Genomic DNA, 24,876 nt, shown 5'->3' on the forward strand with positions numbered 1-24,876 from the left:
TGTTATAATGTTAAATTCTATTAATTAGTTGAATTATTACCGTTGCACATATGCGTAATGTTCGGAAAGTCATATAAACAACATTCAATGTAAGAATTTTCATAGATGACAACCCATTAGTCTGAAGGTGAATTTCGAGGAAGACGGTGTACCTAACATATACACAGTGCTTCTAAATTACAATACGAATTCTTTTCTATTATTTAATAGTTATTTTATTATTCTAATAAACTTTAATTATTTTTCAGATTGTTTCAACACATATACATTGATTTAAACGTTACTACATACCTATTAACGTACTTTGAATAGAAAATAATTTTAATATGAATTTATTTTTTCAGTTTATCAAATGACTGTCTTCAATTTGATTGCGTTCCTGGACCGGAAGGTAATATAAAATGCTCCAATTATTTACATTTCAAATAAAATTGTATTAATATTCGTTTGTTATTTTGTATTTTTGGATATTCAAACTTTTTTCCTGTATTCTTGATAATAATTTTACGGATTTTTTTGGGATGATACTCTGATGGTGGGGCCTAAGAGTTAGATTCTTTTCTTTGAATTATATTCGAATGTAGATTGAATCTTTAGGATCCACATCCCTCGTGGGTCTTCAGAAGCGGTTACCTCCTCGTGGTTAGACCTGGGCAATGGATATTACTTTCCATGTAATGTTTATCATATTTTTATATGCTACACATTCCGTGGCAAGTGAAATCTAGCTAAAGACCGCTTTAATACGTTTTTTTATAGATTTTTCTTTATATAATATTGAACACGTTGAGGGCCACGTCAGTCATCGATGACTGACATTAGACTAAATTTTGGCCACGTCAGTCACATATGACTGACACGTGTTCAACTATTTTTCCAATACTAAGTTACACCTGTGGCCTGACGGAAATTCCCGTTTAAGAATTCACGTGACGCTCAATGTGTTTTTAATATTATACAAGTCACTCTTGTTATGTAAATAATATTTACAAATTAAATTCATTAAATATATATTTAAATATTTATTTATTTCTCTAGATCATGTATTTATCTAAAACATATTATATATTATATAATAATATAATTTTTTATATAAAAGAAAAATCTATTAAAACGTACTTGACCTGTGATGTAAGATTTGAAGATCAGGTATCTACCATTTGACTTTATGTTACATTGAAACGATTTATTACCAAGGATCTATCACAACCTCTTACGCTTTCATAGTGTAAGCATAATTTTGCAGATCCTTTGAGCAATATGGAGGTGTCCTTATCTCTAGGACCTATGGGAAGTGCTTCCATTTATAAAGATATAACGGTGGTAGTAGTAGGGGAAGCACCACTCACTCCATCGGTGAGTAAATCCGCTTATTCTCACGACGCAGATTTTACCCGTTTGGAAAAAGGTTCGGAGGAGGGTGGGGTAGGAGGAAGGAAAGCTTTCTTAAGTGGTTATAGCCCTTTTTGCCTTTGTAGAAGATCTTTGACTTTTGAAGATTCTAAAGAAATCTTGAAAAAAGATATATTAGATCTACCGAAAAAAATTCTGTCCATTTTTACAATAAAATAAAATAAAATTCAATAATACAATAAAATAAATTATTCATAATTTGAACAATTAATTAATTGAATTACTTTTGCCAATTTGCAAAGTAAAGTTTTGTCAAAATGGTGACAATTTGTATATTCCATTTGAAGATAATGGGGCCTTATCATCCCTAGTGACGAAAAATTGAACTAACGTTTGTTTGAAAGAAAACTGAATTTTTCGGTAGACCTGATATATGTTTTTTTTTTTGTTCAAAACGAATCTACAAAAATTTTGTAGAAAAAGCCAAATCACATCGTTCAAGATTAATTCACACCATCAAACAAACGGCTTATTTTTTTTTTTCTATAAAATTAAAACGAACGTATTAGAACATTTTGTAATTGAATTTTGAAGAAATTCAACCTTTTTTTGAATGAGATTTTGTGTTAATTATTTTCTCTTGAAAGGATACAAAAATTAATGTAGAAAGAAAATTCATGTCTAGGATACGATTAGTCAACATAGAGATACACTAACAGGGTGGGGTAGGGAGGGGTAGGGGGTCTATTAGTTACTCTCTGTCTCGGAACGCGACCAACCCTCCTACCACCACCCCCTTCCTCCGTTCTCTTCAACAACAACAACATTAAAATTACCACCGAAATTCAATTCCCAGTTGGAAACGTATCGTGATGAGCTCGTGTTAGTCATATATACTCCCCTCCCCACCCCTCCCACCACCCCTGTACCATCATCGCGACAAAGACTTCACGTAGATTCGCGTGGCCAGGGACGGATGTTTTCGTGGTGCTAGTGGTAGTGGTGGTTTCGAAGAATCTTACTCTTCAATCTTATCCTATAACAATAAATATAATTAAAAGGGTTTTAATTAAATTAAATAAATAAAAATGAACAAGGGATGTTATATATAAATTATATTTTATTATAAATAATTGTTGTATAGGGCTTCTAAATTATTTGTTCCAGAAGAAGAAGGAAAAGTGTTAGGTTAGGTGCTGTTTAAAAAATTCTATAATAATTAATAATAAATTAAATTGTATTAGGTCTATATAAAATAATAAAATAATAAATTATTCATAATTTGAAAAATTTATATTACTTTTCAACTCATGCCCAACATGGTGGCAGTTTGTATATTCCATTTGAAGAAATGGGGTCTTACCCCTTAGTGACGAAATATTGAACTAATGTTTGTTTTGAACTTACAGAATTTTCCAATAGACTACTTAATAATAATTAATATTAATTATATAATATTTAACAAACAAATAATTAATATGATCTTTTTGAGTAGGGGATGAATGATGGACACGTCCCTGGCTAAGACGCGATATACGTCGCGAGAAAGTGCATATATACATGCACACGCGAACATACAAAGGAGAGAAGTTAACACACATATATTTCCTCTTTCGTATACACACACACATATAGTATATATACATATATAGGCCGTATACAGGGTGGGAGCAACGAATAGCTTAGGTTGGTGGTTAGTTAGCGTGCAAGTACACGTATCAAAGGCACTCAGAATCCGAGCTTAACAAAGCCAGCTTTGGGTTTACCAACCGTGTCACGTAGTACGTGTATACCTTACCTGCTCACGCTTCGCAAAACCTAGAACCCAGTCCCCCCTCCCCTCCTCTTCTGCTCCTACCCACGGCCTCTCCTTTCCTCACCTCTTCTCACCCACATTCTATCCAAAGGAACGCGAATAAACCAACCCCGCGATCCCTCTAACTTTGCCCTTAATACCTCAACGGGGGTGGGTTTGGAGTTGGGTGGGGTAGGTTTGTAGGGGGTTTAGGTAGGGATAAGTTTCGGTTGAGGCAATTAAAACTAATTATTCTCGTCCGTGTCGCGACCGTAATCGGACCTCTACCGATCACGCTTAATTATCTACGAGCCGTTTGAAATTTCATTGTTACTTCGACCGATAATAGAAAGCGATACCCTACCACCGACAAAGACAAAGACAAAGACAAATACAAAGACAACTTCTCTCTTCTCTTCTCTTATCTTCTCTTCTCTTCCCTTTTCGGATGTCTCGAATAATATCAATTAAGTCTGAGAAAAGCAACTTACTTTCTCTTTCTTTTTCTTTCTTTCTTTCTTACTTTAGTATGTATTGTCTCTTTCTATCTAACACATATACTCTTTATTATATGTTTTTTTTTTTTTTTATAGTATATCTTATATTATTTTTGGTTTTTTATTTGTATTTTAGATTACACGTGTTTTAGTTTATTTAATATTTATTATATCAGTATTTTATTTTATATTATATTTTTATTTTTATTTTAAATTACTTACAGATGGTGTGTTTCATTTTATTTATTATTTATTATATAATTATTTGATTTTGTATTTTATTTTTATTTTTATTTTAGATTACAGGTGTGTGTGTTTCATTTTATATTATAATATTCATATAAGAGAGAGACAGAGAGAGATTTATTACATAATTATTTTGTTTTATATTATTTTATTTTTTTATTATTTGTATTTTAGATTACACGTGTTTCATTTTATTTATTATTTATTATATCATTATTTTATTTTATATTATATTAGTTTTATACTATATCTTATATTACTATATATATATTATTTAATATTTTATTTTATTTTTATTATAGATTACAGGTGTGTGTGTTTCATTTTATATTATAATATTCATATTATATTAATTAAATCATTATTTTATTTTATTTTATATTATTTCAGATATTACATATTTCATATTAAGTTTTATTATAAATATCTTATATTATTTTATATATTTTTATTTTAGATTACACGTGTGTTTCATTTTATATTATAATATTCTATATTTTATTTATTAAATCATTATTTATATTTTATATTATAATATTTTAGAGAGAGAGAGAGAGAGAGAGACTACATATAATATTTTATAGTAATTTTATTCTTTTATATCATTTTAGAATTATATATATCTTATTTATTTAATATCATTACTTTATATTATATTATATTATAGGTACTTGATAAATAGGTCAACACTTATACAATAAGAACGATTTCCATCGTATCAAGGATTCTTTAGCCCTTTTTATAAAATTCTTTAACAAATTCAAATCCTCACCCCCCCCCCACTCCCATCTCTCTTTCTTTCTTTCTTTCTCTTCCATCCCCTACTTCTCTTACAGTTCTTTTAATATCTTTATTAAGATCTAATCTGTTGGTACAAAAATGACTGTGAATAACTAGGGTGGTATACTTAAAAATATTTCTTTTTCTTTTTTTCTTTTCACGGACATTTATCGATCGTTACGATAACTATCGAGCTAGTAAATGAAAAAAAAAAATATATATATATATATATAAAAAAAGAAAATAAAAAGATAAACTAATCGTTCGTAGTTTCGTTCGTACTTTCGTTCGTTAGGCCGTTGAAAAGAACAACATAATAGCCAGACCGTTGAAGGGTGAACAAATTCGGTTCGAGTGGTAGTAATAGTAGTAGGGTGATGGTTGATGGTTGATGGTGGTAGTGTTGGTAAGCTATTGCTACTTAGCAATAGATAAGATCTTGAATTGCGTGTCGCAAGTTCTCGATTGATCTGGGTGGGGATCACGCTTTTCGAAAAGTTCTCAACCAAATGTGCAACTAAGTATCCTACTTAGCTACCGTTCGATGCATCTGATGTAAAAAAGTAAAAGTAGATGAAAGGTTGGGGGAAAGAGTGGGGATGATCGTACGAACGATCGCATTTGAATGAAAGATTTAGTCTAGAATGGATTTTCTTCATTCTCAGATCGTGTGTGCCATTGTGTCGTTTAAATTCGACCACCTGACACGTCACATTTTTATCTTGAGGGTTGAAACTACCCCCCCCCTCTCTCTCTCTCTAACCCAACCATCGTGTCAAAAATTTTGGTTTCATTCTTTTAGGAAGGTTTTTTTTTTAAATTTATTTTATTTATCTTTTGGTTTAATTTTCTTTTGCATTACTTTTCGCATTGAAATTATAAGTTTATTAAGTATATAATTAATATATAATTAATTATTTATTTTATTTTATTTTATTTTAATTTTATATTTTTTTTTACAAAAGACGTGTTGCGAATTACTGATTGCCAACGTAACGTAAAAGTAAATCGAACAGCTGCGAGGGTTGCTTTTTCCAAGCCACGGCGCCAATCTGCCCTAGAGAGGATTTCAACGTGGATCTAAATGGACGCGGGACCACGCCCAAAAAATTATCTCGAAACGAATAAACGTCGTGTATTTACTCACCCCTTTTTTTTTTTTTTTTAATAAACTGATATAGTTTTGTCCAATTTTTTTCTTTTCTTTTTTTTTTTTTTTTAGTTTATAGTACGTTAAACATTATTTTAAATGAATCGAAATAGAAATTGATTTTACGATTGAAACAAATGAATTTGGAATGTTGTGATTATCGATCGATCGATGTATAAAAATAAATAATATAATGGTGGGGATATACGAAAGAAACATCCTAATCACCGTGACAATACTTTATCTGATCATCTCGAATGATGTTTTTGCACCCCAACGTACAGGAACGTTTCGTCCCTTCTCTCGTAATACGCGTCACCCTATTTATCGAATTATTTTGATTCTGCGATAATTCATCCCTAATACCATTTCATCCCCCTCTCCTGTGTGTGTGGTGTGTGTCTTCTTCATCCTCGTCTCGCGTGACGAAAAATGAGAAGGAAGAAGAAACAACAAAAAAATATCCGATCCCTTTTTTTATGGAAATGTAGAAAAAATCTATAAATATATAAGTAAAGATCTATGGTTGGATTTATGATTTGAGGATTAGTAGGATTAGAAGAGAAAACCATAACGAATGCTTATGTCAATAAAGTCATTTGTCAAAAATCTTGTAAATCCGGTTAATTAAATTCATAAGATATGTTTCTCTTCTTTTTTTTTTTTTTTGAAGTTTTCCACTACTATGTGGGTGTGGAAATAAAATACATGTACCTAACCCCCTATACTTTTTCTATGAGGTTGTTCATCCCTCAATGTAGTATTCCTTGAAAAATTTTGGAAGGTTTGAACTCGTGAAATCTAAAATAACCTAACTACCTTCACCCCCTAACTTCAACATACCTTACCTTTTATCAAAGTTGCAATGTACTCGTATTCTATATTGTTTCTTGAAAGATTTTGGAAGGTTTGAACTCGTGAAATTTTGTAAAATATACCTTTCTAATTACCTTTACCCATAAATTTCCATATACCTTACCAGTTATCAAAGTTGCAATGTACTTTTATTATGTTTTATTCCTTGAAAGATTTTGGAAGGTTAGAAATCGTGAAATTTTGTAAAATATACCTAACTAATTTTACCCTTTACCTTCCAAAAACCTTACCCTTTATCAAAGTTGCAATGTACTCGTTTTCTGTTTTATTCCTTGAAAGATTTTGGAAGGTTTGAACTCGTGTTATTTTCTAAAATCTACCTAACAACTTTTACCCCCTATCTTCCTCCTACCTCACCAATTATCAAGGTTGCAATGTACTCGTTTTTTGTTTTATTACTTGAAAGATTTTGGAAACATTGAACTGTTGAAATCTAAAATGTAGATACCTCCCTTTACCCTTGCACCCACTCATTCTATCCATCTATCTATCTTTCTCTCTCTCTCTCTCTCTTTATCTCACGCTCGTACGCGATAATAATATAATTCGATTGAAGAGAACGAGCGAGCGAACCAATAAGAGACTACCTTTAATCGCGTTACTTCGTTACCGTGTTACTCCGTTACTCGCCGCGGTGATATCAACGGAATATCAATTATAGTGATTAACCAAGACGCCTGGCACGAGCACAAACTTTGTCACTCCCTTGGGAACCCCGTTGAAAAGGATAGGAAGAGGGATAGGAACTTGGTCTCGTAAAGAAGACTACACAGAGAGAGAAAGAGAGAAAGAGAGAGAGAGAGAACGATCGAATGAACAAGTTAGAGTGAGTAGGAGAAAAGAGAGAGAGAGAGAGAGAGAGAGAGAGAGAGAGAGAGTGAGAAAGGAAACGTAAGGGTCGTAAGAACGGAATAACATCTTTTGTCAGATTCAAATTAGCTTGTGGAATATTCAAATCGTCGAGCTGCTTGAACAGATCTCTCGGAAGCATTTCAATCACTTCCAAAGAAGAAATATATCTAGAATGATTTACTAACCTTTCTAATATATATATACTTATCTTATTTTTTTCATCCCCTTTGATTTAATTTTTTAAATAATTATGATTTGTTTAACGTTTTATTGTGAAGGTTTATATTATTGTATTATATAAATTTATACAAAGTGATATATTAGGTTTGATATATTACAGTAAACAATAATATATATTATAATATTATATTTATATTATATTTATTTATTATTAATATAATAATAAATTTATTAATTTATTATTAATATATTATTATTATTATTATTATTATTATTATTATTATTATTATTATTATATTTATATTATATTTTTAATATATTATTATATTATTATAAATTTTTTGTTGGTTTGATCTATTGGGTTATAATATATCAAATATTGGTATTAGGTATCATATTAAGTCATAATAATCTAACTAAGATATAATAATTGATGATTATATTTATTATATATTTTAATATTATGTTTTTAATATATTATTATATTATTATATATTTTTTGTTCTTTTTTGAATTATTATTCAATCTAGATTTTTCTGTAAGAGATCCAAATTTTTATAAATTAAACAAAAATTTGCTTCTAACCTAAAATTTCAGATAAAATTATTCGATTCTATTTAATACATAGAATTTGTTAGTTAGTTAGTCGTCGTAGTATTCGTCGTGTGTGAGCAATGAACCTTTAAAGATACGAAGGACAATGAATTAAACACGGTTCCGTGATCCGCTAAAATTAGGCCCGAGGCCAAATTATAATAATGTAGAGAAATCAGGGGTTGCTTGGTTTTATCGTATAAAAGTATAGTTGGAGGTGGTGCCAATCTGTTTTCTCTCTCTCTCTCTCTCTCACTCTTTCTACATTATTATTATTATTATTTTTTTCTTCATTTCTCTTTCTTTCACACAGCTGTCCAAGCAAGCAAACTAGGTAGCAGGCCGTTGTTCACAATTGCCGAGTTCTTCCTTCTCCTGTTGGCTTTAACCAACCGTAAACGCCGAAAATCTAATTCGAAACGAAAATTCAATTTCACGTTGACAATACGAACCTCCAAACCCTCTACCACCCCCTCGTACGCGACGGATTATCGCGTAAAGTAACAGGGTGTTTGCCTGAACAAGTCTGACACGTTTCGTGAGTTTCCAAAAATTACAACAACGAAAAATCGTCCAAACGTACACCATGGGTGCTGAGAGAACAATTCGTAATGGTCAAAGGATTCGAATTTACGATCCTTGAATTAATGCGATCCTTTTACTTCACGCTTATAGGGATCTCTAACATTTTAACGATGAATTTGAGAACAACCACGTTTAAGCTCGTTCGATTTAATTTTCTATTTAAATAACCGTTTCTATAGATTTATGGTTACAGTAATTTCATTCCTAATGAGTCTATGGTGATTGTCAATAATTTTCTTTTCTCATTCAAACGATGTTATTATAGTTTTATAGTTTTAACTATGGACACTCAAGATTTGGGATAACGGGTGAAGTTTGGGATAACAGGACAAAATCTTAATAATAATAATAATAATAAGAATAAATAATTCAAATATTAGTTCTTTCACTTGTGGTATTCGTTGACATCTTGTGAATCTTCTAACATTATCCAATTACACGATCTTTCAAGCTTAACATCTGACGTGTTATCAAATGTTATTATTCATTAGAAAAAGGAAACTCCAATTAAAATAATCATGGTATTATATTAGTTATAAATTGTGTATTAGAATGTTTCAAATAAAAACACAACATCTTGTACAATATATATATATATATATATAGGATAATATATAATATATGTCACACATGTTATAATGAACGTACGAAACGTTGGCATTCGCGAAGTCTTCTGTTGGCAGCAACTCGTTTAGCAGGAACAATGACGTATGGGTAACTTCCTGTGAGCCTCCACCGACCGGAGAAATCAACGTTTGAAAGAGAGAAAAAAAACAGAGAGAGAGAGGAAAGAAATAAATAGAGACAGATATATAGACAGAGACAAATAAAGAGAGAGAAATAGAGAGAGAAAGAGAGAGATTTTTACCGAGGTAAAGTAAAATCTGGAAAACCGCATCACGCAAAGGCGGTTACAATACGCGCCGTTGATTTCCGACATTAATGACATATTTGCGACAATAATGTTCTGTGTAAACGAGTATATTATATAATGACGAAATGCTTGGGTTTGCAGAGAAACGGGGTGCGCAGGACGCACACGCACACTCACACTAATACGTTTTCTCTTCCTTTCTTTTTCTACCTTTTTGATATTTCAATCATTTCATCTCTGTTTCTCTTACTTGACTAGTAGAGTTTGCGCACAAGTAACGCGTGCAGAGTCACTTGTATATAATCAGTGTATGTATTTATGTATGTGTGAGTTTGTGTATGTTACTTGATGTGTTTGTATATGTTCCATGGAAGGTATTCACGGTCGCAGGAAACAGCGCATCATGGTAATAACCGTCATCATACGTCGACCACTTAGAACCAGGCCTGTGCTACTCGTGGAAAATTCGTCGTTTTGTCGAATCCTCGCAAATCCTTCTTTAACAAATTTTTATTATTTTGTTATTCTTGTTATTATTATTATTATTTTTATTATTATTATTATTGTCTTTTTTTTCGATAGGTTGATTAAAAGTAGAGGAAAGTAAATAGGTTTGTTTAGCTAATAACTGGTTAACAATATTTATGCAATATTTATTACAAATAGGTTTGCAATATATTATTATTATATTTATATATAATATTCATATTTTTAATATTTTATTTATTAATATTTTATATAAATTATTAATATAATTAATAATTAAATTAATTTATTATAGTACTTATTATATTATATAATATATATTAACTATATTAATTTTAATTATATTAATAATTTATATATATATATATATATATATATATATATATATATATGTATATAATACTAGTTATATTATAATAATAAAATATGTATATAAATCTAAATAAATTTAATCAATTAATTTAATTATAAAGAAAAGTAAAGTAAAAACATATGATTCGTGATAAGGGTTGAATTTATGTGAAATGTTTGAGAAAAAAACCAACCTTCTAATCCACATTTCATTTTTTTTTCAATTATATTAGATCGCATTGTTTTTGTATCATTTACAATAGGAGATCTTAGATATTAGATTGCAATTAAAGTATCAAGTTTGTTAACAAACATCATCATTCGTGACAGCGGCACGATTATTAAACTGTCCACAACATCCGCAATTTTAATATGACTTTCTAAAAAGAAAAAAAAGTAAGAAAGAAAAGGGTAAGGGTAAAGTGAATATGTTGTATATGTGTGTGGTATTACACGCATATTATGGTAAAGTTAGGAGAATGTGTATGAGAGAGAGAGAGAGAGAGAAAGAAGATACGGACGGATAGACAGAGGAATTACAGCTGCACGTTGAGTTCAGGAAACGGTGCATTCTATTGTGCTTTTGTCATAGCTAAACTGTCAGGACAATTTTGTTCGCGGTCCGATTTGTACTATTGCGTGTACATGTTGGTATATCTATATGCATAAATGAATATGTGTGTTAATATACAAAAACGTTTCTAGGATAATTTAAATGTTCGAAATCTAGTCTCTCTCTCTTTTTCTTTTCAATATATTTTATGAAATAGTTTGAATACTTAATAATTATTCGATTATTTCAATATCAAATATTAATTTAGTTATTGCTATTATTCACGTAAATAAATACTTTTATTTTGTATTATTAACTCTGTGAGTGTTTTATTAGAAAATTTTGTCCTTTTTATTATTTATAATTGCAGTTTTATATATGATTCTATAATAGGTGTGCAATATTGTTTCCGCCATTTTTCTATAAGCCACTTGTAGGAAAATCATGGAAGCAAAATAGTACACTTAATATGTATGTTTGTTTTATAAATTACTCGATTATTTAAATATCAAGTATTAATTTATTTATTACTATAATTCTCTGTAAATAATTACTTTTATTTTATAATATTATGTGTGAGTGTTTTATTAGAAATTTTTGTTTTTTTTATTATTTATAATTGCAGTTTTATATATGTTTCTATAATAGGTGTGCAACATTGTTTCCGCCATTTTTCTATAAGCCATCTGTAGGAAAATCATGAAAGCAAAAGAGTACACTTAATATATGAAACATACATATTTAATATTTGTTTTATAAATTATTCGATTATTTAAATAAATAAAATATTAATTTATTTATTACTGTTATCCTCATAAATTAATATTTTTATTTTAACACTAAGTTAAAGTGTTTTATTGCAGACTTTTTCTTTCTGATTATTAATAGGTGCAGTGTTTTATATATGGCGGTAAAATAAAAAAATATAACAACTTCTGAATGATCGTGAAAATTACGATTGAATTGAAGCCAAACATGCAACATATATATATATATATATATATATTTATATGTATAAAGAGAGAGAGAGAGAGAGAGAGAGAGAAAGAGTGAGAGAAGAAAAAGGTAGAATAGGGAGGACTGAAGAGCAATTAAGTAATGATCCTCGGTAGAGTGCAATTGGTCGAGACTCAATGGTAAAACCACGCCCCGAATATCCGTCCTATGTCAGTTGATCGCATGATATCACACTGATTCTCCTACACTTTCGTTATTATTCTCAAATACATATATATATATATATATATATATATATATACTCAACATATAATAATTATACAAATATCTCAGGATATTATTAAATCAGAAACAGAAAAAAAGGAAAATAAAATTTGTAACCACCAAGTATAATTCGTTTTACTTTTTACTCCTGATACTAGTTATTTTTATTTGACTTTATTTGTCCCAAGAAACGAAGAAGAAGAAGAAGAAGAAGAAGAAGACAAAAATGAAATAAAAATAAAATAAAAATAAAAAGAAATAACTCGTGAAAGGAAAATAAAGGCATCTTCACGACCATTTTGGTGTCGCTGAAAAGAGAAAGAGAGTTTTCAGTATCTGTGGTTAGGGGGTGTGGGTGTAAAGTTATACGGGCGTTCTTCTCACTTGTCTCGATGACTGCCAAAGAGGATAGGAATATAGGAAAGAGGGAGAGAGTTTTTGGGGGTTGGGTTGACTGGTAGATTCCAGCGTGCGGATGTCTTTCAACCAGCAGTAGCAGCAGCAGCAGCAGCCGGGACCTTCCAATGAAATCGCAGTGCATATATACTTGGCGCAGACGCAGTAGAGAATTGAGCAGGAACAAGAAGAGAGAGAGAGAGAAAGATAGAAAGAGGAAGAGAAAGGTGGGTTTAGGTATTTCCACCCTCGTCGACTTGGGGTGGTAATGCCTCGACCGGGGTGTGAAAATCAGGAACGAGCTGCGGCGGCGGGAAGAGTAGGAGGAGGAGGAGGTTGGGGGAGGAAATAGGAGGATGAGAAGTTGAAACACCCCTGGGTCCAGCAAGTAAAGCTGGGGACGGGTGGAGGTAGGATGAGGATGAGGAAGGAAGATAGAAAACGAGGGAGGAAATTCGGTGTGGAGTAAGCGAGAGGGAAACATTGCCGCCATTTTACAGTGGCGCGGATCTGCATAACGATCACGAGACTGTCGTGTTTATCAAAGCTTTTCTCCGCCATCTGCATAATTTTCTGCCGCGCCAAGAGGGCGGCGGCGGTGGTGGTGTTGGTGGTGGTGGTGGCAGAGGTGGCAAAGAGGATGGAATGGGTGTGGGAGGTATCGAAGGGTGGCACAGACGTCGCCAACGACTACTACTACTACTACTACTACTATGACGATGACTATGACTATGACGACGACGACGACGACGACGACGGCGGACACCCTCCACTCTCGACTGCATTTTATGTGCACGACTTATGAAACTTTAACGCCCTTACGAATAAATTACGCGAGTAAGCGCCGAGAGCTGCAGCTTTCCGGACGCGTGATTGGACGATTTGCATTCGAAGTGAAACGAGTTTAATCGAATACCCACCATCTCTCTTCTTTACAACTACTATTTCACAACTAGTATCAACATCAACACAACCCACCCTTTCTCTTATTCTTTCTTTGTAGGTTGGTTTTAATCATGTTAGCCATTTATGAGTGCATTTCGAGTTTCTCTATCCAAGAAACAAACTGTGCTCGTTGATAATATTATCTTTATTATTTACATCATCCATTTTATTTTATATTAATATACTTCCATTAATAATATTAATTTATTTATGACATATGTAGCTATATCTTTATATAAATTGAGTTGATATATATATATATGTATATATCACGCACGAATTCCCAGGCCAACCGTCGAGTAAGAAAAATATTTAGTGACAGCTTTTTGTACATAGGGGAAGGGTGGTAGCCGTTATTAGTCCTCTTATTAGTTCAGCATATGGACCAGAAGGGCGAGTGTTCTGATAAAGATCATGGGTACTCTCTTCTTTCCAAGTTCTACTTCGCTTAGATCGTGTAGATTATACCTTTACTCCTCTCTGACTGAATGAATGTTCCAGTTTATAGTAACAGGTCTTATTTCAAGGGATTATACAGATCTCCTTTTTAATCTACATCGAACGATCTTCCATTCCATTTTACGATTACGACCGATAGAAGAAACAAGATGCAAATATCCGTTCTGCTATTCGACCGCAATAGAATAATTCTCGTTAAAAAAAAAAAAAAAATAAAAAGGGAGAGAGAGAGAGAGAGAGAGAAAGAGAGGAAAAAAAATATGGAACGCGAGGTCCATCGTATGTGTGTAACGTTATACCGCATCCCTTTGGTGTACACTTTCATGCAAAAATACACCACTCGTGCGCGTATACATCCTAGGTACTTTTTATTCCGCTCGATGAAATATCACTCGTCGCAGATGTATATATATAACATACCTATATATATCATCGTACATCCACGCATTTGTATATTTTCTCTCTTGTTGGTTACTATAATTTATATATATATATATATATATATATATATATATATATATATATATATATATATATATATATATTTATCAATTAATTTCTACAATTTTGGTTAGATTGAATGATACCAATGATTTGATTCTATACTTTTGTTGTAAGACAGTTGAATTTAATTCCATGACACGCGACGTAATTCCACGTATGATTTGTCATTTAACTCTGGTAGTAATCGATGAACATTACTTTTTATTTCATTTTTTCAACCAATCCCTTTTATTCCAACTGCTCTTTCGTTCATCATTTCGATGAATATGAACGACAAATGACATAATGCGCATATAATCGTAGGAATTGCTTTAGATGTAATCGAAACGCATAAATCTTTCGTAACAGTTGATTAAACATTCCAAGATGATGACGAGCGATGACACGAGGACATAGTAGTCGTGTTACTTCCCCCCCCCTCTCTCTCATGTACATACATATATATATATACTACCTAGCCAGGTAGTTCGATTAATTCGCGGTGTTTATCGGCAAGAGCACGGTCGATCGCTTTACCAAGCGTTGCCTCACCTGATTTGGAGACTTAATGAGCCCGTTGACACTTTGATGCAGGAGAATCGTAGCCGCGTGTCGAGCGCGGAATTGCCAGTTCAATAATTCAGAACGCGAACCGTAATGGAACTTGTCCAGGGTAGTAGTAGGAGGTCGATCTATCATAGGAAATTGCAAGGGGTAAAGTGGGGATTGGGGGTTGGGGGTGGGCCCTGGTAGGAAGCCCTTTTACCCAACGCTCATAAGAAACATACATATTAGAAGAATATAACATTGGGCTTTGTGTGTTGGTACGGGTTAGTAACTGGGGGGCGTTTTCTCCTTGATCGTTTCGTTCTGAGAATTGATTAGTTTCCGGAAATAAATAAATGGCCAAAGAAGAAGAGTATAAGAGTGTGTATACGCATATCGAAGTATAGTGTACCTATCTACCTACTTACCTATCACCGAGTAAGGGATGATCGTTTCTTCTAACGATCGATATTACCCCGACTAATATATAAATCGAAAATCGAACTATAAACCATTTCAGATAGACTACTACTACTACTATTACTCAGTTCTCTCTTTTCTTAGCTAGCAATGGGGATATCCTATCTATATTTACTTGAAATTTTCCGAGGTAGTTTGAGGATCGGCCGACGATGAAAGACGGCAGGCATTCCGTTTGTATAAATTTTTCCCATCCCTTCTTTCAATCCTCTCTCTCTCACTCACTCACTCTCTCATATATCGCGAGCCTCCTCCGTTCGGGTAGGAACGAAGTCTCGAAATACTCTCTCCCCCGTCAAAAGCAAAGCTCAGAGGCAATCATGAGCTTTCGAATGCAAAACAGCAGCTTTCGCCTAGCAGCACTCGGCACTTTTACATTTAAATGTAAACTCGCTGAGTGCGCGCCGCAGAGCATCCTCTCTCTCTCTCTCTCTCATTCTCTCTCTTTCTCTCAAAATTCTCTTTCCCACCTTCGTTTCACCCTGCTAACACCCCACCATCAACGACTCACCATCTCCCTTTCACCTATCTCTTCCTCCTTCCTTTTCCTTCCCTCTCAACTACCAACCAACCAACCCTCTTCTTCGTCTCTTTTCCGAGGACGTGGGCGATATGGCGGAGGCGCTTGGATTTAATATTTTACACCTCAAATGTTGGACGCGCGCGAGAAATGCAAAGCAGACAGGGAGAGTACAAGAGAGAAAGAGAGAGAGAAAGAGAATGACACGGACACAGAGAAGAGACACCCGTTAGAATCGAGCTGGTGCGAACGTTACTCCTCCTATTTCTTTATTTTTATCTCTCTCTTTCCTACGGACAACTCGGATTGGATTTAAAACGCGCTAATTTGTCGAGCACGACGGCACGACCCACGCGAATCCGTCTACGCACCACCTTTATGCGTATATATTTCCTTTTTCCTCTTCTACTCCAAAGAGAAATAGAGAAAGAGAGAGAAAGGGGGACGCGTGGACACGGTGGGCCACATCTAAATTTAAAATCTGCTTTGCATAATGCCCGACCCCATCCGTCGTAGTTGCTAGTCGACCCCGGGGACCGCCTAATTGCGGCCTCGTTCGAGTCTCATTCTCTCTCTTTCTCTATTTTTCTCTTTCAACTCTTCGACACCTACGGCAGCAGCCATTCTCTCTCTCTATCTCACTCTCTCTGTAATTTTTATTTTCCTTTTTTTCTCTTCGTTCATACACTTCCGGCCACTTTGAACGAACCTACCACGACGTAAAACGAACGAACTCTTGTTAAGTGAAAATTATTTTAATTATTTCTAATGTAACCTATACTTGTCTGTACTTAACCTCACAAAAGTACAAAAGAATTTTAAATCAAAATAAAAAATGAGGGGGGTAGTATGGGGTGTATGGGAGGAATGAGGAAGATTCTTTAGTGAATTTCTTTTTGTTATCCTTTCCAGCCCTATTTGATCGTTTTGTCGAATAGCAATGTTTGTCATGGTCCTTGTAACTTGCCCTTCTTTTTTTTATTTCTATCTCTTTCTATCTCATTCAATCGTATTTCTCAATACCGTGTTTAATGTACTATTAAACGCAACCATTGTGTAGCATTGGGTCCATCGCGTTCACAAATTTACTTCCTTGCGTTATTATTCTATTCCCTTGTCCATGTAAAGGGCTATCATCCATCGTCCGTTCTTTTGCCTTTGGTATTTTCCCTTTCATCGAATCTACGAGCGACGACCATTCGAGGAAGAGAAGACAGACACACACACACACAGAATTTTCTCGGCACGTGCCTTTTACCTATTTTCCTGAAGCAAAAAGAAATTCGAAAGTAAATGCCATTTCTTTCCCGCCTATTTCCGTTCTTTCCTTTTTTTTTTGCATTTCTTTTTCATCCCCCCCACCACCTTCCCTAACAACCCTCACCCTCACTCTTATCCTCATCTTCAACATTTTTTTTTCTTTTTCTTGTTTTGATCATCGTAATATCGTGTGGCTGACTTTGTGTTATTAGTCGATAGGGTGCCAAAAGAAAAAAAAATCCCTAGACATGTATCGAAGAAAGAAAGATAGATAGCGTTGTCACATTCATATGCTAACAACAATAAGAAGATGTGTTTCTATTTTCTTATAGAAGATTTTTACTGAACTTAAAATTTATCACGACATGTTATTCTTGACTTTTTCTAACATAGAAAGAAGTTACGGTATTAAATCTTTATTCAACGTATTATATTTCTTCGATCTTGTATTTGTAAATTTTCTTGGCTACGCGTTCGTTGAATAATAATCATCATCGAAAGAAACAACCTCCTTCTAGGAGTAACATTTGTTAGAATTGTTAAACACAATAGTAACATACATTCTTCTATTTTTTTTTTTAAATTCAAAAAGAAACAATAATTATTAAAATATATTATATTATTAGATTAATAATTTATCAAATTTTAATACAATAAATATAATAAAATTAATATAATAAATATAGTTTATTAAATTTTTCAATTTTACAATTTAATATATATTAATTATTATTTTAATATAATAATTAATATAATATTAATTAATAATATAATTTCAATTTATATATTCTATAATTTTATATTACGTTCATATATAGTTATATAGTAACTATATATGAAACTATAGTAAATATAGTAACTATATATACTATAACTATAACTATAATATAGTATGAACTATAGTAAATATAGTAACTATATATATAATATAGTTACTATATTTATAGTTATAGTATACGGTTGCGTCAAGGTCTATGACTCAATTCCATATTACGATTTAATATATTTTTTGTCATATATATATATATAAAAAAAGAAGAAGAATTTACTGAAGTTAACGACACTTATTTATTTATTTTTTTTTTGGTGGGGGGTACATTTCGTCATGGTAAAGGATTTTAGACACGCGCACAAAATTTAGAATAATAGAATCGGTTGTATATATATATATATATGTAGCTTACTATGACGATTTTGTAAGAGTACACACTCTTAAACGTAGATCGTTACTGCCCAGTTTCCTGTTATATTCCCCCAACATTATATGACTCCCAGCAGTCCTACGGGCAGGATTTGATATAGGGAATTCACAATGGTCTCACAATGACTGGGCCAACGTTACGAATTAGGCTCGGTTACGCGTTTATTGCCGATTCCGGTCCAGGCCAAGTCAGAGGCGTCCTATCGAAATTTACGCGATCGTTTTGTCCCCCTCCCTCTTTATCCTGAATTAACGTGAATTACGTACACTATAGGAGAAACTACGACGACGCCAATGCGGAGATGCGAAGTATTAGCATTGGTTAGCTTTATGGGGCGTTCAGTTCCGCAATTTCATCTCTCTTTCTCTCATATATCCTTCCTTGTTTATCCGTTCTTCTATCTATCTATCTATATGTATATATGTATCTTCTATTTACTTACTTCATCTATTTTTATTCTATCTATATCTTTATATATAAAGATTCAGTATTACATTGTTAGTTTACAATGAACTTTGGACATAGTCAACTGGTATTATAGAATTTATTCAATTTTATTTATTAATATTATTTATTTAATTTATTAATACATTGTTTTTTATTTTGTGTAATTTATTTTTTTCAATTTAGGATAGTTTTCATCGCGTTTATTTTTTATTTTTTATCGCTAATTTAAAGATTTATTATTTATAGGTTATCTAGGTCTTTAGGTATTGGAATTTTACAATAGATGGCACTGTATTGCAATTCAATTATTTGATATATTCACGTCGTACATGTTTTTTTTTCAGAGTTACGTATGACATAATTAACCTTCCTTTTTATATTTTTTTGATGTATTATATTATTTTATGTATTCTATTCTACGTGTGATATTATTTTGTGTGTTGTTATAATTTACTAAATATATTATTTATTTATATTATAATAATTATTAAGAAATTTGTTCAAATTTATATATGGCATAACTAAAACCTTACTTTTTATATTTTTTCCTGTATTATTATTTTATGTGTTATTATACTTTACTAAATAGTTTATAACAAGCATCTCATCCCCCAATTTTATTTCTTTTAGTTTAGCAACCAATAGAGAAAAAGAGAGATCAATAATGTCTGACTGTTTTGAGAAATAATACGAAATTGAGTATAAGTTTTTTCTTTAGGGAACAAATAAATGTTTGGAAAAAGGAGTAAAACGGAACGATCTACTATCGTTTCTGATCTAGAGAGTCCAGGAAGTTGAACGTTTGTGGATTTCCAGCGATACCTTCCAAGAATATATATTACCTCGTTTTAAAAAGTATCTTTTATTCGTGTCTATCGTAAAACGAGTTTCTACTATCTATCTTATTCGTAATCTAAATTATCTTTTCTCAAACTGATAAAGTTTTCTTTCATCCAATACGATTTATTCTATGTAATTTTCTTGTATTTTTCATGGTCAGTTTTCTGATGACTGACACGCGTCTCTTTAAGTGTACGACAACATGAGAGAGAGAGAGAGAGAGAGAGAGAGAGAGAGAGAGAGAGAGAGAGGGTTGAAATTAGGACACTATAATTATTAATCAATTTCACATTAATTGTTTTCTAGGCGTCTCGGGTTAAGTGGGATGTTGTGTTCTGGCTTCTGGCAAGCTCCTGGCAAGCGTAACCAGCTAAAGTGTCATACAAGAAGATTAATTACGTCGCAGTACCTTTTATGTATGTCACACCACTGACAGCCATTTTCTTTGATCGTTGCACGTATGTTCATATGTGTGATGATGATGATGACGAAGACGAAGAAGACGAACGAAATCGTCAAGTAAAAACCACTATCAACGAGAAACGAACGTGTTAAGAATACGAAAAAGAAAGTTGTAAGTTTGACTAACGTAGTGTTTTTATTTTTATTTTTTATAATTTAAACGATTAACAGTAAATCAACGATCAACGTTGTATTATAGTTTATTTATGAATCACCTGATTTGTTTATTTTTAACATTATGTCGAACATATGAATTTTTTTAAATGTTTTTAACATTGAATACACATACACACGCATACTACGAAACAATCACACTACATACTTCATTTTCATACAATTTATATGCAATTGCAAAAAGTATTGACTTAAAAAAAAATTTAATTAGAAAATAATCTCATAATAACGTATTTATTAATTAGATACTTACTACATATATTAATAATATATTTATTTATTACAAATAATATTTTTGTTATATTTTAATAACAATAAATACGTTAGAAAAATGATTATAAATTATAAATCATATTTTTTTTGTATAAAAAATAATTATTAAAAGTATAAAAATTATTATTTGTAATCATATAAGAAGACACTTTACGTACTCGTGTCCCCCCCCCCCCAAAATAAAAAAATAAAAAAACACATGAAAATAAAATGGAGTCACGCGAGAATGAGATTTTGCTTAGGTTAGAATATATTCCTGTTTTCGATCGTACGAAAAAAGCTAAGTTAGTTTTATTTTACAATTCATCGATCCCCTACGACACGATGGGGGTTGTGGAAGTTATATCGTAGCTTTTCGGAGACCGAACTTAGGTTAGGAAGAGAAGACTCTAAAGATATGGTAGTGGTAGTGGTGATGGTGATGGTGGTGGTGGTAGAATCCTTCAGGAGTCTCTTATAGAAAAGGGGAAGTAGTACATAAGGGTCGTGAACCTGTCAACTAGTGTTTTAAAAGTTTGTGACAGTCTACAAATTGACTCGCTCAGTTCTTTTTAAAAGCAGTACTAAGCTCGACCAATCAGAATGCATACTTTCACCCCTTCCCATATATAGATAGATACTACGTTGATTTTCCTTTTTTTTTCTTTCTTAAAAAATAAATTCGAAAATTACTTTTATGCAATTCTTAGACAAATCAATAATAATAATATTAATAACAATTTTTATAAATAATCCAAATAGAAATTACGTCGTAACATAAATCGAAATAAAAAAATTTTTTTAATCATTTAAAAAAAAGTTGACACACACAAAATTTTGTGACTCCTTTCTTTTTTTTATATACGAGATACATAACCTAATACTTTTATTCCTAAGTATTATATATGTATATATATATATATGTGTGTATATCGAAAGGTTGACAAAATTTTGGTCCCTTTTTTTATTTCTATGAGATACACGAGTATTCCCATCAGTAGTTCCCTCGCTTACTATGAATTCGAATATGCTTGCGTGAGATTTCAATCGGCTAAGTTTAAAAGTATTTCGACGTAAAGCGAAATCCATTTTTCATATTTCTCCTATGCAATGTTCACTCTCTTTCTCCCACCCTTTTCCCTATTTTCTTCTATCCCTTTAAGGTCGAGGGACTGCTACGTTTGATACACTCTATTAGTCACATCTTTCAACTGATTTATCGTTTTTCTCGTATTATTATACATTTTATATATATATATATTTTTTTTTATTTGTAAGGATATCTATTTTGATTTTATGAGAAAATGAAATATAAAATATGAATATAAAAAGAGAGAGAGAGAGAGAGAGAGTATGATATTTTCATTGATAGTAAAGAAAAATATCATCAATGATTATTACGAGTTTTAAACTTTCAAAAAATTATTATGAAAAATATCGTAAATTGTAATAGGAAAATAGAAAAAAAATATTAGTGATACGTTTGTTATTTGTTAATAAAAATGTCTTGTTTTATATTTCATTTTAAAAGATTTTTTTTTTTATGTACCCTGATGCAACCCTGACGTAACCGTGATCGAACTAAAGTAATAGTATATATATATTCAACGTGAGTTAATATAATCAAATAATTAACGCGTATGAAATGCAAAATAAAATTATATTTTATTATATTAAATCATGTGATTAGAAAAAGAGAGAGAGAAAAAAATGAAAAGCACGTATCCCGGTGTTTTCAATAAATAAAAAAAAAAAAGCATAATTTATTTTCTTAATAGTTTCTAATAATATAAAAAGAAAAATTCAATGCAGTCTGTTTCTTATTTTTTTTCATGCATACATCTCTCACCGAACAAAAGTATTTCAATAGTTTATTGTTGATGAACAATGAATAATAAAATACTAAATACTTTTGTTTAAGTTTCACGCAACGTTAGTTAAAGAATCATAAGAGGGTAAATCATTAAATTGTTGAAACGTTGATTGTTGATTAACTATAAGATTCGTTGAAACGTATGACGGTGTTTTAACTTGAATTTCGTTGATAAGATTTTCTGTTGTTGGTACTTCATTTTCAATTTGTTTTGACCATTCATTACGAGCATTTTCCACAATCATCCAGAAGTATATATTGAGTGCTAATAATTATTATTAATTATATATTATAATTAATCTTATTAATTAGGATATATATATACAATTTATATTACTTAGATGATTAACTATAGATTTAACTAAGACTTAATTATATATATATATAATTAATATATTATAATATTATAATATAATAAATAATAATATTTTATAATATAATATAATATAAAAAATATATAATAATATATATTATATATATATAAAATTAATATATTAATATATAATAATATAAAATTTATATAATAATAATAAATATATATATAAAAATATAAAATATAATATTATGTAATAATATATAATATAAATAAAAATAATATTGTAATTTAATTTATATTATATAATAATATATAACAATATAAAAATTAATATATATATATATTATAATATATATAATATAATATGCATATAATATAACATTAATATTTACAATAATATTAATATATAATAAATATTTACTTACTTAGAAATGTGCAACACAATATAGAAAAGAATGTATATTTTTTAAACATTTCATAGCCATTTGACAACAATTGAGAACCCAGATACGCTGACTGATCTATTATGCTAATCATTTGCATATACAACCAAGGTACTGCATACTTAGATATTCTCTGTAAATATACACGGAAGTTTTAGCAAGATCGTTAGCGGAGTTTAGACGAGGTCGTGAAGGTCGATACGTGCCAAAAATACTTTATCGAGTTAGAAAAGAAATAACACTATGTAAGTATTTGATCGATCCTATTTTATACACGCGTTGTTGTTCAAGGTTTCTTTATTGTTATTATTATTGTTTTTATTTTTTTTTCTACTCACCACGGTTGATCCGTAAGCAAGAAACGCGCTTGTTACAAAAAACAGAAAGCTGTAGAATATTATAGATGAACAACCAATGATTATAATTTCACCTGAAAATTGATATATATATATATTAATATATATATTTGTTATAATTGTTTATTTATAATTTTAATACTCACATGGATTATTCAAATGAATATGTTTGAAAATAAAAGTCCAACTCAAGCCAAGTGGAGTCCAAGAATCGAGTGTTTTGAAGAAATCAGCTTCCGTATTTTTTATTAATAATTGACTAGCAAAAACATTTATTAATAATACCGAGAATGCCTAAAAAGTAAAAAAAAAAAAAAGAAAAACAGAATTATGTTTGCAATTCATTTATTTATATCTTCAATAACGTTTTCATTAACTGGTTATGTAAATAAGAATAAAAAAAAGTAACTGGATTGCACGTTTGTAAATTTTACTTACATTTTATTTTGAATAAAATATTAACTTACCAATGTATAAGTGCTGACCATTCTCGAAGCTATGGTTAATCCCATACAACACAACGAATTACTACTCATGTTAACATTTATTTTTAATTAATTCATGTGAAATTAACAATTAAAGTATCAAATAAGTTTTCATTAAACGTGTTTCACAGTTGATTTATCCTTTCGTCGTATCGATCAGGAACAACACTTGCTCGATTGTTAGTGAAAAAAAGAAAAAATGTAAACACACATGGTCCAAGGTAAATATACGTTATTAAACTACAATACAACGATCATTTTATTATCTATGTATGTCTATCGTACACTCGCAAAACACTTGCATATGTTTCTCTCTTTCTTTTTTTTTTTTTTGAATATTTATATCTTCACACACGTCACTTTTATTCATCAGTTTTTCTATTCACTTTGTTTTTATATATGAAGATTTAAAAAGAAAAATAATAAACTACTTGTTGATTTTCAAATATGATGAAAGACCAATAGAAATGTTCCGCTAATATTTAAAGGCGCGAAATGATCGAAAACCTGGTGTCATTTTTTTTTTTTTTTTATTATTGTTTTA

General features: G+C 31.0%; 1 protein-coding gene across 3 annotated transcripts; it reads right to left on the minus strand.

Annotated features, from left to right (window-relative positions):
• On the minus strand, positions 1-24,464 carry LOC107066423 (uncharacterized). 3 transcript variants are annotated; one of them, XM_015321027.2, is made up of 5 exons: positions 24,315-24,464; positions 23,994-24,141; positions 23,830-23,921; positions 23,474-23,624; positions 1-2,389 (listed from the first exon to the last, which is right to left on the minus strand). In XM_015321027.2, exons 1-5 carry the CDS (start codon positions 24,381-24,383, stop codon positions 2,385-2,387), a joined length of 465 nt encoding a protein of 154 aa, XP_015176513.1. In that variant the 5' UTR covers positions 24,384-24,464; the 3' UTR covers positions 1-2,384. The 3 variants fall into 3 exon arrangements, with proteins under 3 accessions (XP_015176513.1, XP_089026854.1, XP_015176512.1); XM_089170728.1 differs by lacking the exon at positions 1-2,389 and adding an exon at positions 14,856-17,488; XM_015321026.2 differs by lacking the exon at positions 1-2,389 and adding an exon at positions 20,551-22,997.
• Positions 24,465-24,876: the final 412 nt, after the last annotated feature.

This window comes from Polistes dominula, unplaced genomic scaffold, assembly GCF_049000335.1.
Source record: "Polistes dominula isolate Pdom_NZ unplaced genomic scaffold, Pdom_raw_medaka contig_29, whole genome shotgun sequence".
Lineage (NCBI taxonomy): Eukaryota > Metazoa > Arthropoda > Insecta > Hymenoptera > Vespidae > Polistes > Polistes dominula.